The sequence below is a fragment of the Nomascus leucogenys genome, chromosome 18 (assembly GCF_006542625.1).
Source record: "Nomascus leucogenys isolate Asia chromosome 18, Asia_NLE_v1, whole genome shotgun sequence".
Taxonomy (NCBI): Eukaryota; Metazoa; Chordata; class Mammalia; order Primates; family Hylobatidae; genus Nomascus; species Nomascus leucogenys.
In genome coordinates this window covers 58,990,163-59,006,711 of record NC_044398.1, presented here as the reverse complement: position 1 = coordinate 59,006,711, position 16,549 = coordinate 58,990,163, and the positions used below count along the sequence as shown (strand labels likewise).

At 40.3% G+C, this 16,549-nt stretch overlaps 1 protein-coding gene across 1 annotated transcript in view; it reads left to right on the top strand.

Moving 5' to 3' along the window:
• The window catches only part of ELOVL6 (ELOVL fatty acid elongase 6), a 152,178-nt gene extending 136,834 nt beyond the window's left edge, over positions 1 to 15,344 (top strand). Inside the window, exon 4 of the mRNA XM_030798313.1 lies at positions 9,430 to 15,344. Coding sequence (XP_030654173.1) covers positions 9,430 to 9,854 — 425 coding nt within the window. The 3' untranslated portion in view covers positions 9,855 to 15,344. The remainder of the gene's footprint in view (positions 1 to 9,429) is intronic.
• The last annotated feature ends 1,205 nt before the right edge of the window (positions 15,345 to 16,549 follow it).

Genomic DNA, 16,549 nt, shown 5'->3' with positions numbered 1-16,549 from the left:
AACATTTTGAAGGTCCTATTTTGTTGGTTGCAGGAAAGTTACAATGAATGAATTTGAGTTCTTGCCTGACTTCTACTTTTTATTGTTCGCTCCCTCTTTCCTTTTAAATAATTTTACATTGTGCATATTAAGAGTAGACAGTTTATACTGAACATGCTGATTTTCGAGCTCTACTAAAAATATACCTCCAGGGACTTATAAAATATACACAGCCCCCTTTAAAAGGCCCACTGAGCTGAGCTAATATTAAAATATGGGGGAAAAAAAGAGCAACACAGCTATTTCCAAGTCCCGTATCTGAGCATACTTTCATCTGTAGAGTTAGGATTCAGATTAGAAATTAAGCTTTTCATTTGGGGACCCTCATGTTGTCATTAACAAATGCTGAGTGTTGGTCTCTGGTGGTGTTTGATTTTAATCATCAAGACTGGCCTTAGGGAAGGGGAATGTAATTTACCTTCTAGAAATTAATAGAAAATACAGGCTGTATTTGTAGATTTCTTTTTTTTTTCAGCGTTCAGTAAAATATATATTTTGAATCTGTGATAAAATGAGCTAGAATTAGGAATGGAAAATACATGAAGGCTAAATTGAGAAGTGAAAACATAAGTAAGTTTCAAAACTGAATCCAAATAAACCATGCCACTTTAAAAAACAATAATATACCACCCAGATAAGCTTTGGAACAGAAAAAAAAGGCTTATTTTGAAGAATAATGAAAAAGAACAGCACTGAAAAAGACGTCAAATATTACCAATTATTAGCTATATAGTTCATTAGATAAAAAATAAAGCATGCACAAACACAAAACCTGTCCCAAACTATCCAAATAAAAAATAAAAGAAAATGATTGTTATGCATTCACAAAAAGTAAAAAATCAATAATGCCTGATTTATATGCTTTCTATGCAAGAAATATATTGAAATCTACATGAGACAAGTTATACTTCAGATAAACACACCAAGCAATTTTTATAACCCACATCGTAATTTTAGTTTTTTGTTTTGTTTGATTTTGTTTTTCTTTTATCAGTGAACTTCTAAATACACAAGTAGACATGTGATAACAGTTTAAGTTTATCCATGGAAATGGATGAATAATGAGAAATAATCACACAGGATACTAGCTGTTGGACCTTTTAAAAAGTTGTAGTTAGAATCAATATGAACTCACATATTAAAAATGCTAATTTCAGAATTAGGAATATTTCTGCATTGAGAAAGTAGGAAAAAATGGATTTGACTTATGTTCAGGGAAAATTCTAAATCAATATACTGTTGTAAAATTTGAAAAGCAAAGGTATGAAAATACATCATCTCAATTAGACATTAACCTAGCCTCTTTGGGAAATATCAAAATTAGTTTCTTCTTTACTTACTACTTAATTCACTGAGTTCATCTTTAAATTGATCATAACTCTATTATAAGTTTAAATTTTTTTTACTTTTTATTTTTTTTTAAATTATTATTATACTTTAAGTTTTAGGGTACATGTACACAATATGCAGGTTTGTTACATATGTATCCATGTGCCATGTTGATTTCCTGCACCCATTAACTCGTCATTTAGCATTAGGTATATCTCCTAATGCTGTCCCTCCCCCCTCCCCCCACCCCACAACAGTCCCCAGAGTGTGATGTTCCCCTTCCTGTGTCCATGAGTTCTCATTGTTCAGTTCCCACCTATGAGTGAGAACATGCGGTGTTTGGTTTTTTGTCCTTGCGATAGTTTACTGAGAATGATGGTTTCCAGTTTCATCCATGTCCCTACAAAGGACATGAACTCCTCATTTTTTATGGCTGCATAGTATTCCATGGTGTCTATGTGCCACGTACAATACAAGAAAATGTATTTGTAGATTTCTATAATTTTTCCCTCAACCCTTGAATGTAAGTGTGGCACAAGTTAGCAGAAGTAGTAAAGTCAAGGAGTTGATGTGGGCACAGTTTTCCAGGAAGATGTCTTTATTTACACAGAGATCTAGTGGTGACAGTAAGCTCTGAGTACCTCCATGAGTAATGCTAGCAAACTGGTACAGATTGTACAGGTAAAAACTGGTAAGGCAAAACTGGTCACCTCTGGGGTTCTGGGTTTTTTTTACCTGCAATTAAGAATTATACCTATTTAGTTCAAAAGATATCAATTGCGATTTTTGCCATTGTTTTCGATGGCAAAACCGCAGTTACTTTTGCACCAACCTAATATGTATTGTCACCTTTCCTGTTTCTCCCAAAAAGGGAGTTCGGTGTTGTACTTTCCTTACAAACCACCTGCAATATCAGCTATGAGCAGTCTTCTGTAAGGTGCCCCTTGTTCACGCCCCGTGTCTATTCAGATAGAATGGGAAGTGTCTGATGTGTGTGGGCCAGCAACCCAGCCACCTTCCACCGGAAGCCAGAAACCTGCTGTTGACAAGTAGATGACAATTGGTTTGAGCTATTGTCTTCCCAGGTCAAAAACAAGGGAAGAACAACAGAAGAAAATTTTTCCTGAAAACCTTTCCTAAGAGAGGCAGAGGTACAAAGATAGTCCAAAATAACTAGATAACTACCGCATGCATGTGCACGCCTGCACCCCCCCCCACACACCCCCCCCCACACACACAGACGCCTATACACACGGATCCTATGAAAACGGTCTCAGGGTAAAATGCATTAGTGTGGATTCATTCAGTCATTCATTCAGTGCATTTCTGTTAAGCACCGGCTGAAATAGAATGGCAACTTTATCTAAAAGGAATTTTACAATACAGATTTTATGAACCAGGCCCCAGGAGGTATTGGTACCACTAGGTATGAAGTCATAGGCTAGAGAAGTGGTTTTCACCCTGGATTTACAGACAATGCCTGAAAAATCTGAAGAGGTATTTCTGGGAATTTTAAAATTATATGAGAATATTTTGATTTGCTTTGATTTGTAGAGTTTCTGAATCAGAGCACTTGTTCTCAAACTGGGGTTGATCTGAGAGTGTGAGCATGTATTCTTTGCTCTTGGGGTTTTGTGATTTTTTTTTTTTTTTTTCCTGAGACAGAGTCTTACTCTGCTGCCCAGGCTGGAGTGCAGTGGCGAGATCTTGGCTCACTGCAACCTCCGTGTCCCGGGTTCAAATGATTCTCATGCCTCAGCCTCCCGAGTAGCTGGGATTACAGGCGTGTGCCACTACACCCGGCTAATTTTTGTATTTTTAGTAGAGACAGGGTTTCACCATGTTGGCCAGGCTGGACTTGAACTCCTGACCTCAGGTAATCAGCCCACCTCAGCCTCCCAAAGTGCTGGGATTATAGGCGTGAGCCACTGTGCCCGGCTGTGGCTTTTTTTCTTTAAAATAAAATTACATGTTATTAAAGTTTGAATTATTTTAGTTGAGAAATATATCCCTCTGACTTTTATGCTATTTAATAACCTTATTAATCCCCTATCTTTTTTGACAAAGGTCTGACTACAGCTACATAAATGTAGTAAATGCATGAAACGTGATTTCCCCTGAATGCTACCCCTAACACTTCAACAGTTTCTACCTTTTACTACTTCCCCCCCGCAATTTTTTTTTAATAAGAAATAATCATGCCGGTAGGATGCAAGTAGGAGACTGGACTATGGCTTGGGGACTGGACTTCTGACCTTTAAGCCTCAGATCGCAAAAAAGCAGCCTCAGTGTTTTCTTCTAGAAACGCCTTTTCCCTGCAAGGACTAATTGTGTTGTGTTCTGAGTTATATTCAGCTGTATTTGAGGTGCTTGAGAACAAACATAGTCCTTTCTACCTTTTGGAGGAATAATTTATTGAAATGCCACCTCAAACTATCTGTAGTGATTAATTTCCTCTAAAGACATAATCAGACCTATGCTCTCTGTCCTCCTGACTTTTAGGATTCCTATAGAAGACCTATTAGTGTAGCACCCAGAGGTATTCATATTTTCATCTTCTATCTTGGTTGTGTTGATGCTGATGATGTTAATGTCACCTGTATTAATTTAATCCAGGCCCAAATGTCCACTCCCCTCAGCCTCATAGCGGACATTGTAACTGAACGCAGTGTTCCCTCTTGAGCCCCAAAGGAGCCATAGTCCAGTCTCCTATTTGCAGTCAACAGGAGTGGTGTGCTGCTGGCATGATAATCCCTTTCCCTAAGGGCTCATTTATCACAATAATTTGTAGTAGTCCTTTGTGGATTATCCAATAATCGATGCAGTTAAAATATGAGATTGAAGTGTTGGGAAAAATAATATTCTAATCTTGACATAGTTCTTTAATGAGGCTAATTAGTAGCACAAATTCTTCATACAGTTTCAAACCCTTTATAGAGATATTTTTCATGTCCTGAATACCTTTTTTTTTTTAACATTTTAAAATATGGGATATTGTTCTTCAAATTCTCTGGAGCTCCACTGACAATGGCCATTCAGAGGTAAACCTCTGACTCAAAACAGGTCCGAAATCAGTGCAAGTGTCTCCAAGACAAGCAGACCTAGGTCTTTATGTAGTCAACATGTTTGCCTGGATGACTTTTTTTTCCCATGCATTTTGGAGGTTAAATTTCTTTCCAGTTTTTGCAGTTGGAAAATCTTGTCACTACTATTTAATTAAGAGAGATTTACCCATTTGGATTATTTAGAACTTTTCTTATTTTTAGGTCCCAAATTTTACCTTTCAATATTCTAAGATTCTGGACTCTTTATGAGCACCAAAAGGAAAAGATCTAGTGAGAAAAAAAACAGTTCTTCCATGTATGGTACTGAAACTGTATCCCGCCCAGCTCCCACAAACTCAAACTCTTGTTTTAAATTGCAGTAAAATACACATATTATTCAGATTGTTGAGCAACCATCACTCCATCAACTTCCAGAACTTTTGCATATTCTCCAACTGAAATGCTACTCATTCCACACTAACTCCCCCTTCACTAAACTCTTAATAAATAGCAAGAAGACCTTTCTGTTTCAGCAGAAAACCGTGAGCTCATTTCAGTGAATTATGGGGTTGTAGGCCACTAGAACAAGTGAGAGGAAAAGAGCCACTAACCTGCTTTGTGTGCCAAATCTTTTGAGCACCTACTATTTGGATTATATTAAAACCTGCTGAGATTTTGTTTTGTTAAAACTTGGAAACATCTGCTCTGAGCCCAGGTCCTTGCTCAGTTGAGCATGTCATTGTTTTTGAAGCTCTGACTCAGCAGCACTCTAGCTAGCTCTGGGAAGAGGGACTCAGCTGTGTGTGACAAACCACACACACAGAGTAGCCTCTCTGTGTCTCTTGGTGGCCAAGAACACCCTGGGGATTTCCAAATGCTTGTTGCTTTTCCTGCAGCTGCAAAGGTGTAGTTAAGAAGGGACACTTGGGTATAAGGAACAACATGCCCTGCCTGAAAGCTGTCTCTTGAATGAAAATAGTTGGGCCAAAGGTTAGAGAAATCATGATACAGAGAACATGAGCCAGGAGGTAGCTAAAATGACGTGACTGAAACATTCGAGAGTCTAAAGTCCCATTGCTTGTACTTGGCCAACATCCTTCCCATTATGCCAACAGGGCATTTGAACAAGAAAGATTGATTGACCAACTCAAATACACAGTCCCTCTGATAGTTAACATTTCTGGGTCACTCTATAGCTTCTGGAAAGCCTGAAATTACCATGACTTGGCATGATTCTGGCTCATGACAAATTAAATGTGACATTATGTGGTTTCCCCAGAGGAAAAATAATTTGTACCTGCCAGAGTGGCGTGACTGATGCATCTCAGCTGCCATATCCAAGACCGTGAGAAGACTTGGTTAGCTCTTCTGGAGCCCCACCAGTTTCCCGCTGCCTAAGGGAAACTACCACTCATTGGGTCAGCAGTCTGGGGGATAGTAACACTGATAGGGCATTGAATGGTGTTACTGATCAGCTCCAGAGCCATTGCTGGGAGATGATCGATTTCTTTCCTGCACCCACCATCCTGCATATGTGTTCTGGAAAAAACTCCTAAGCAAATTTAAATTTATTTTGTCCTTGAGATTTCGGGACATGTTTTTCCCCCCTCCTACCCTCCACTCCACTCCCCTCCCTAAAGTAACTAGAAACACCCAGTGTGTCTCAGATAAACCTGAGATACACCCTCACCTCCAGACAGGAGAAACACAAAGCCATTCTTAACTCCAGAATTGTACCTTCCACTTTCCATCCCACACTAGCCCATTCTAATATGGTTTTTCTTAATCATTCTTTAGACAACAAAATTTTAATATAAAAGCGATGATAGAGTTAAACTAAAGAATTAGGATGAAATGCATATTACTTTGACAAATTTATTATAGTGTGTTTGGAACTGTATAGGGGTTTATATTTTAGTTAATGCTAAGAGACTCATAAAAGCATCTATTCAATTATGAATGACTAAATTTGTTTTAAACATACAGTTTCTTGGACATCTACCTTCTTTACACTATGAACAAAGGTAGCTGGAATTGATTGTGTCTGCGTTATGGTCCACAGAGGGATTGGAGGAACAGAGTAGTACTTATACAGAAATGGTGAATCTCTGACAGGCATACAAAAATAGCACAGTTTAACACTGAAAAGTAGACCCCGGGTCTCCTGACACCAGTTTTGTCCCTTAAGTATATGTATGAGGGTTACCATCATCATCCATCATTATCAGTCTGCCTGACATTTATAGACACCATAAAAATCTGGCATCTTGCAAGAGAGAAGATGACTTCAACAAAAATTTCGCCGGGCGCGGTGGCTCACGCTTGTAATCCCAGCACTTTGGGAGGCCGAGGCGGGCGGATCACGAGGTCAGGAGATCGAGACCGCGGTGAAACCTCGTCTCTACTAAAAAATACAAAAAAAATTAGCTGGGCGTGGTGGCGGGCGCCTGTAGTCCCAGCTACTCGGAGAGGCTGAGGCAGGAGAATGGCGTGAACCTGGGAGGCGGAGCTTGCAGTGAGCGAGATTGCGCCACTGCACTCCAGCCTGGGCGACAGAGCGAGACTCCGTCTCAAGAAAAAAAAAAAAAAAAATTTGATAGTAGGTTCAGAAATATAACAACTGACAACTTTCCTATTTATTTAATTAATTAATTTATTTTTTGAGATGGAGTCTCGCCCTGTCGCCCAGGCCTAGAGTGCAATGGCATGATCTTGGCTCACTGCAACCTCCGCCTCCCAGGTTCAAGTGATTCTCCTGCCTCAGCCTCCTGAGTAGCTGGGATTACAGGGTGCCTGCCACCATGCCCAGCTAATTTTTTTTTTTTTTTTTTTTTTTTTTGAGATGGAGTCTCACTCTCTCGCCCAGGCTGGAGTGTAGTGGCACCATCTCGGCTCACTGCAAACTCCGCCTCCCGGGTTCATGCCATTCTCCTGCCTCAGCCTCCAGAGTAGCTGGAACCACAGGCACCCACCACCACACCTGGATATTTTTTTAATTTTATAGTAGAGACGGGGTTTCACCGTGTTAGCCAGGATGGTCTTGATCTCCTGACCTCGTGATCTGCCCACCTCGGGCTCCCAAAGTGCTGGGATTACAGGTGTGAGCCACTGTGCCAGGCTAATTTTTGTATTTTTAGTAGAGATGGGGTTTCACCATGTTGGCCAGGCTGGTCTCGAACTCCTGACCTCAGGTGATCCCCCCACCTTGGCCTCCCAAAGTGCTGGGATGACAGGCGTGAGCCACCATACCCGGCCAACTTTCTTTTTCTATTGTAAACAAATATGAAATAATAGTGTTTAACAGTTCAGTAGGAAAATAAACTAATAGCTCTCCTAATGAATGGAATGGGGCACCACCTGTATCTTTCCAGCCACTGCCATTAGAACCTTAGAAGTCTTTCCCCATAGTCCAGCATTCTTTGCATTCTTTGACCTTGCTGAGTGCAAGCGTTTTAGGCCATCTGTGAAGTACATGAGGGATAAGGTAGGAATAAGTACTAGTTTTTTTTTTTTTTTTTTTTTTTTGCGCTTAATTAAATTTCAGAAGAAGAAGAAGAACCAGGGCTGGGCACGGTGGCTCACGCCTATAGTCCCAGCACTTTAGGAGGCCAAGGCCAGCGGATAGCTTGAGCTCAGGAGTTCAAGACCTCATCTCTACTAAAAAAGTTTTTTTAAATCAGCTGGGCGTGGTGGCACGTGCCTGCAGTCCCAGCTACTCCTCAGGCTGCAGTGGGCGGATCACTTGAGCCCAGGAGATCAAGTTTTCAGTGATCTGTGATGGCACGTAGGTGACAGGGCAAGACCCTGTCTCAAAAACAAATAAAAAATTAAAAGAACCTTCCAGCTTTTGCTTTTTACATAGAAAGAAGCCAGGTTTGAGTTCACCAAAGGTCATGAAGGATGTTGATATTTCCCATGTCTCATAACCATTGAGATAGGAAGGAGAAAGACACATTCACCTGCATTAGCCTGTTTCTGTCACACATCCTAGTATATCTTCCCTTATTTTCTTACTCGCTAATGTAATTGGGTGTATTTTTCACTCGGCTTGCTCTTCATCCAATTTTACATAAATGTTCCTACAGTCTATTTTCAGAGCCCTGAGACTTTTCAGTGAAGCATTGCAGATACATAGCATCTACCCACCTCAGCATAATTCTAGCTTTCATAATATAAATTCCCTGCCTCAGAAGCTATGGTCTTTTCCTTCAAAGGGATATTGTTAGACAAAATTTTGATAGATCCTGGAAATCTTTTCAGTTAATTCTATAAAATGAAAACTGTTGTTTTCAATTTCTCCTCACTTGATTCACTGGTATAAAATATTCCTACTACCCTTGTCAGCAAATGTATAGAAGAGGATTTTTGTCCCCCTTTTTCTGTCTATCTTTTGTTTAGATTTTACTTTTCTCACTGCCATTTGGCAAGGCTTTGTAATTTAGGGAGCTCACAAAGATATGTGTTTGAGGGGTACCTTTTATCATGTGCCAAAGAAAAATTATGGTTTTACTACTCTAGAGAAGTCTTAGAACATTTTGCTGGGCACTTGACTTCCAGTCTGCTTCTTTTAATTGATAAATAATCTAAGACAAGTCATCAGTCCCCTCCAGGTGGTATTTCCTAAAATGTATAGTTGAGTTGGGAGTTGGCAACATAGTTGTGAATGTCCCTTCCAGATCAATGATGGATAAGATTTTGTGTGAGATACCTTGAAAGAAACATTTGCTGCTTGCCTACTGTGTGTGAAGAGGGCCATGCTGATTATCCTACTTCATCCTCAGGCAATCCCATGCTACTCTTTTAAATTATCCGCATTTATATAGATGAGGAAACTAGAAATAGTGAGGATAAGTAACTTGTCCAGGGTCACAGAGCTAGTAAGTACCAGTTCAGGGTTCTAATCCAGTCCATGTAACTCTCCAGTCCTAGCTCAGGATGTCTACCCTCTTACAAAACTGTAAGTCATCATTATGGGTGGTCAAGGATCTCACGTACCTTCTTCCTCTTTGTCTTTCAGGAGATACAATATTCATTATTCTGAGGAAGCAGAAGCTGATCTTCCTGCACTGGTATCACCACATCACTGTGCTCCTGTACTCTTGGTACTCCTACAAAGACATGGTTGCCGGGGGAGGTTGGTTCATGACTATGAACTATGGCGTGCACGCCGTGATGTACTCTTACTATGCCTTGCGGGCGGCAGGTTTCCGAGTCTCCCGGAAGTTTGCCATGTTCATCACCTTGTCCCAGATCACTCAGATGCTGATGGGCTGTGTGGTTAACTACCTGGTCTTCTGCTGGATGCAGCATGACCAGTGTCACTCTCACTTTCAGAACATCTTCTGGTCCTCACTCATGTACCTCAGCTACCTTGTGCTCTTCTGCCATTTCTTCTTTGAGGCCTACATCGGCAAGATGAGGAAAACAACGAAAGCTGAATAGTGTTGGAACTGAGGAGGAAGCCATAGCTCAGGGTCATCAAGAAAAATAATAGACAAAAGAAAATGGCACAAGGAATCACACGTGGTGCAGCTAAAACAAAACAAAATATGAGCAAACACAAAACCCAAGGCAGCTTAGGGATAATTAGGTTGATTTAACCCAGTAAGTTTATGATCCTTTTAGGGTGAGGACTCACTGAGTGCACCTCCATCTCCAAGCACTGCTGCTGGAAGACCCCATTCCCTCTTTATCTGTCAACTCTAGGACAAGGGAGAACAAAAGCAAGCCAGAAGCAGAGGAGACTAATCAAAGGCAGACAAAGGCTATTAACACACAGGAAAAAAATGTATTTACTAAGTGTCACATTTCTGTAAGATGAAAGATTTTTACTCTAGAAACTGTGCGAGCACAACACACACAATCCTTTCTAACTTCATAGACACTAAACTGGAGCCAATAGAAAAGATAAAAATGAAAGAGACACAGGGTGTATATCTAGAACAATAATGCTTTTGCAGAAACTAAAGCCTTTTTAAGAAATGCCAGCTGCTGTAGACCCCATGAGAAAAGATGTCTTAATCATCCTTATGAAAACAGATGTAAACAACTATATTTCAACTAACTTCATCTTCACTGCATAGCCTCAGGCTAGTGAGTTTGCCAAAACCAAAGGGGGCGAATACTTCCCCAGGATTCTTCCTGGGAGGATGGAAACAGTGCAGCCCAGGTCCCATGGGGGCAGCTCCATCCTAGAGCATTTCTGATAGTTGAACTGTAATTTCTACTCTTAAATGAGATATGAAGCATTATCCTTTTTTTCGGTTGCCCCAGGCTTTTGAACAGAAGAGTAAATACAGAATTGAAAAAGATAAACACTCAACGAAACAATGTGAAAACGGGTTCTGTAGTATTTGTAAAAAGGCCCAGCCCAGGACCACTGTGAGCTGGAAAAGGGAGAAAGGCAGTGGGAAAAGAGGTGAGCCGAAGATCAATTCGGAGACAGACGGTGTGTATGCCCCTCCCTGTTTGACTTCACACACACTCACAACTTTCCAAATGAAACCCCACAGTATAGCGCATATTTTCGATATTTTTGTGCATTCCAAAAGGAAATCACAGGGCTGTTCCTGATATTGGGGGAACACTGTGTTTCTGCATCATCCACATTTGCTCCCCAAGCAATGTAGAGGTGTTTAAAGTGCCCTCTGCTGGCTGAGTGGCAATACTACAACAAACTTCAAGGCAAGTTTGGCTGAAAACAGTTGACAACAAAGGGCCCCCTATACACTTATCCCTCAAATTTTAAGTGATATGAAATACTTGTCATATCTTTGGCCAAATCAGAAGATATTCATCTTGCTTCAAGTCAGCTTCAGAAATGTTTTAAAAGGGACTTTAGCTCTGGAACTCAAAATCAATTTATTAAGAGCCATATTCTTTAAGAAAAAAAAAGCTGGATAATATTATCTGTAATATTTCAGTCCTTTACAAGCCAAATACATGTGTTAATGTTCCTAGTATTTCAAAGAAGCAATTATGTAAAGTTGTTCAATGTGACATAATAGTATTATAATTGGTTCAGTAGCTTAATGATTAGGCAAACTAGATGAAAAGATTAGGGGCTTCCACACTGCATAGATTACACGCACATAGCCACGCATACACACAGACACACAGATGTGGGGTACACTGAACTTCAAAGCCCAAATGAGTAGAAACACATTTTCTGGCTAGCAGAAAAAAAACAAAACTGTTGTTTCTCTTTCTTGCTTTGAGAGTGTACAGTAAAAGGGACTTTTTCGAATTATTTTTATATTATTTTAGCTTTAATTGTGCTGTCGTTCATGAAACAGAGCTGCTCTGCTTTTCTGTCAGAGATGGCAAGGGCTTTTTCAGCATCTCATTTATGTGTGGAATTTAAAAAGAATAAAGTTTTATTCCATTCTGTGTGAATGGTTTGAGCAGTGAACAAAGAATCCATGCAAACCAAGTCATGACTGGAAGAAATGGGGAGTGGGGGGCAGTGCAGGGGAGGAAAGCTGTTACATCTATGTTAAATGATTGTGAGCAGTCTATAATGTCTTGATTTTGGTTCATAGATGAGACACAACTGATGGAGGAATGTACTATAAATTATGCAAAATCTGACATGAGCTGAAAAGACAGGTCCTTTTATAAGAGCTAATAGATGCTTAGGATGCAAATGTTATTTTGAGCTTCGCAAATACATGATACCGTGCAATAAGCCTTTTTTCCTTATAACGGAAAATGAGAATAATTAAAATGAGGAGAAGGCCACATAACAGTTGACTTGAGATTAATTGAAGGACCCATTGGAGGCTCATCTGGTTGATTTAATTATTTAATTGAGTGATTTATCACAGATCTCTTAATGCAGGTTAGAATACGGAAGTGAGCATAAACCTTAAGAAGACGCTAAATGATGCTTCCAAAGCACTTTCATTTTGGTATTAAGTTCTTGTTTGTTTGTCTTTACTTGTAAAATAATTTGGAATTTTTGTTTACAGGGTGAATGTCTTAATAGTTTTAAAATTAGCTAAATATATCTAAAGGCATTTCCAATGTTTATCATGGGAGGAAAAAAGCCACATTTTTTAAAAAACAAAACAAAACAAAATTTTGGTAGTATAGGTTCAATACACTGTTTTTAACATCTCAGCTTAGCCACTTTAATCATATCAAGATATGAGGCTGGATCACTGGCCCATGACAAATCTGAAACCTACCAGAGAATTGACTGCTGCATAGATAATCCTGCTGTCAGTTAACATTCCAGAAAAACTTGGGCAGGCAAGTTTTTATAGCTGCCCCACTATGCTGCAATAGAGTATCTTTCTAGTGAAGATTTTCCACTGCATCCCAATCCTACTATGGTGAAAACATTGTTCTTGGACTAAAAAAAATCCTTTGTTTCATACACACACGATTTCATACACTAGGTCTGAGCATCAAGGCAAGTCCATGAGTTTGCAATGAAGTTCTAGTGAGAAGTGCTCTATTCATAAAGCAGGGGGTTTATGTGGACCTTCTAGTCTTGCTTATGGGAAAAGAGTAACTACCATATTACATCTAACGCAAGGCCAAAGTACCAAATTAAAACCACGGATTGAGGTGGTTATTCGAAGTCACTTACTCCCATCCTTCTAATTATGCTCCACTACAAAAGTAAGGGGAGAAGAGGGAATACTTTACATGTACATTGCTAGAAGGAAAAGAAAGGCTTGATTATATCCCCTCGCTTCTCCACCTCTCTGCTTACGTAAAGAAACTGATTAGAAAAGAGGCTAATGTGTCTAGACTGAGTTAGAAATTTCATATGAGTGGGTTTTGTAGAATTGATGGGAAAGACAGTGGGAACCTAGGAGAACAGAAAGAGACCCACAGAATGTCTTTTTTTTTTTTTTTTTTTGAGACGGATTCTTGCTGTTGTTGCCCAGGCTTGAGTGCAGTGGCGCGATCTAGACTCACTGCAGCCTCTGCCTCCTGGGTCCCAGCAATTCTCCTGCCTCAGCCTCCCAAATAGCTGAGGTTACAGGCACCCGCCACCACACCCAGCTAATTTTTGTATTTTTAGTAGAGACAGGGTTTCACCATGTTGGCCAGGCTGGTCTCGAACTCCTGACCTCAAGGGATCCACCCGCCTTGGTCTCCCAAAGTGCTGTGATTATAGGCATGAGCCACCATGCCTGGCCGAGAATTTTTTTTTAATCATATGTAGCATCTTCATAAGGTAAAGCCTGTCACATTGGAGTAACAAAGCTCCTGGAGTAGAGTGATGCTAGAGTAGAATGTTCCAGAAGTCTGGCCATAGTCCCAGATTCTGAATTACCTGGGAGAGACAAGATGCTCAGGTTACTGTTTTTTCTTTATTCTGATAGTACAGCCTCTACTCAGAGACCATGTGTGTGTCACACAATTGAGGCAGCTAGGGCACATTCTGAGGACTTTTTTTTTTTTGTTTTTTTTTTTTTTGTTTTTTTTAATGATTCTTTAACAGAGTAACTGGATTGGCCAAGGTCTGATTCAAGAGGCTGTGAGGAGAGTGGAGAACAAATAGACTTTGCCTCTCAGAGTTCAGAGCTTTAAGTTGTATAAGCATGGTCCATGTCCACCTCTTGTAGACACTTATTTCCTTAAAAGTTTCCATCATGAAAAATAATGTCATGTCAAAATTTTATAAGCACCCAGAACGTCCCAATAGTCAAATGTAGTGTCTTTCTCCAGTCTCTGTTTTCGATAATAAATACCCTGCTCTCAATTTAGGACGATCGGAAAGCCTATGTTCGTGCTGTGAGTCATTGTCTCCCACAGCTTTCAAAACATCGTTCTTTGTCTTTTCTATACAACACCTGATTCTTTGTGCCTCAGACTCATTGCTATCAGGAAGAGACTTTGCCAAGATCCACCACCACATTTGGCCAGTGGAGTATACACATTAAAGTGAGAGCTGATGAAATCACAATGCTCTATTTTGTTCCGACAATCAGTATGAAGGGGTAGGTCCCAGTTTGCCAGTGAGCAACAGCCTCTGTATGCTGGTATCCGAGACTTACACAAAACAAGTGTCAGTGCAGTCACAGCATTTTCTTGAATGCTGTTGTGACAGACTCCAGTTATAAACATCTGCAAGCCATATGGCACAACTCATAGCTAAAGAGGCCGGTACAGTGCACATGCACAGAGCATTGAAGAACATACACAAACCTGTTGAATCATCAAGTTGCTTTCCTCATCCTCAGAGACTTTGACAATTCAGGGCTCACAGATGGCAGGGGGGAATTCTCAGGCTTCCCTTCCTCCTGAATGACACTTTTTAAAGGAAGTGATGTGGAAGTTGTTCTAGAAGTTGTATGGACAGTGGGAGCACGTTCCTGAGTGGGGCTTGGGAGATCTCGAAAAGTGGCACTTTGATTTTAGGCTGGGCAGGCAGAAGTCTCACAGTAAAATATATTTCACTACACATCCAAACCAACACTGCATTGTGATAACCTCTTCTGAAGTAACTGGTTAAATTAAGAACTGGTCCCATAAGTCGGTGTCAAGCCACATTTATAACCCATTCGGGCCGGCCATGAAGGGTTCTGACTCACGTTGGTATTTAAATGCTGTTACTTTCCCAATGCTTAGTAGCACTTGAGACTTTATTTCCATTGACAAAAACCAAGAAGGCTGCAGAAGTAGCCTAATAGTCCTCCCTGGTCATACTCGTTTCAAACAGGTCTGCCTGTCTAGGCATATTCAGGCAGGAGGTTGCTTGCTGCTATCTTGAAAACCACTGGAAGATTCAGCTTCTTGGGGACCTCAGAGCCTATGTTCATATGGAAGCCCACCCATATAAGCCTCACAGAGCAAATCACAGCAATGTTGAAGTTGTTATTTTCAAGTGCTTATTTCACGACATTAAAAAAATATTTTTTCCTGGTGTATTAAAATTAAAAATAAAATCATAACTTTTGATTTAAAATCAAACTGTGTTTCTGTTTTCTCTCTTACTCTGGGCAATTTAAATGGGACATCTAGGACACTGAGGGTTCCTCAAATATTCAGAAATGCCATTTCCACACTTGACACCCACAGGCTCGGGGCACAGAGATGAGTCACTAAAACTCCTCACTTTCTAGTAGAGCCCAAAGATGCTGTAGCCCTCAACTACTACTGACTAAATGTCCATAAGATGTCCAGCCCTTCAGTAATGCCTTTCATTGATAGAGCATTTTACAATTCACATGCTTTCTACCTCTGTTTGTTGGTTCACCAGAGCAATCTTTTTTTTTTTTTTTTTTTTTTTTTGAGATGGAGTCTTGCTCTGTCCCCCAGGCTGGAGTGCAGTAGCAAGATCTTGGCTTACTGCAACCTCCGCCTCCTGGGTTCAAGCGATTCTTCTGCCTCAGCCTCCTGAGTAGCTGGGATTACAGGGGCGTGCCACCATGCCTGGCTTTTTGTATTTTTAATAGAGACTGGGTCTCACCATGTTGGTCAAGCTGGTCTCGAACCCCTGACCTCATGATCCACCTGCCTCAACCTCCCAAAGTGCTGGATTACAGGCGTGAGCCACTGCGCCTGGCCGCCAGAACAGTCTTAATGGGGCAGATGGTCTAAATTGAATCTCCATTTTTATAGATGAGAAAAATGTGCTTGTTAGATCCAGTGTTACAGAAGTGGAAGGAATGAGATTTGGACATAATCTTAGCTTGGATTTTGCTGCAGCCATTCAATATTTTGAAAAGAATGAGAATATAAATGAATAAAATTCTAATACTCGGCACTATTAGACAGTGTCTCAGGGCAAAATATGTTAGGGAAAATAACGGGTACAGCACCTCCTTCTGAGTTAATGGTGCAATAGGCTACTCACACGCCTGCCGGATACTAGCAGGAGTAATCCAAGTCATCCACTCCCCGATCCTTAATTTAGCCTTCAAATTCCAGTGTTCTGGAAAGTTCTTTTGCACACTTTATAGGTGAAATAGTTTGTCATTCTTCATGACTTTGGTGCATTGTTACAATGTGTACAAAAGCAATGTCCCTACAGCATTTATATTTAAAACCCAAGAAACCGTTATTTGTGCAGGTTTCTCATGGCCAAATTATTGCCTCTTTTCACATCTCAGAATTGTTAAGATGGAACTTTGCAATCTATTTAATGTATTTTCTTAACTTAGGGTCAAATGGGG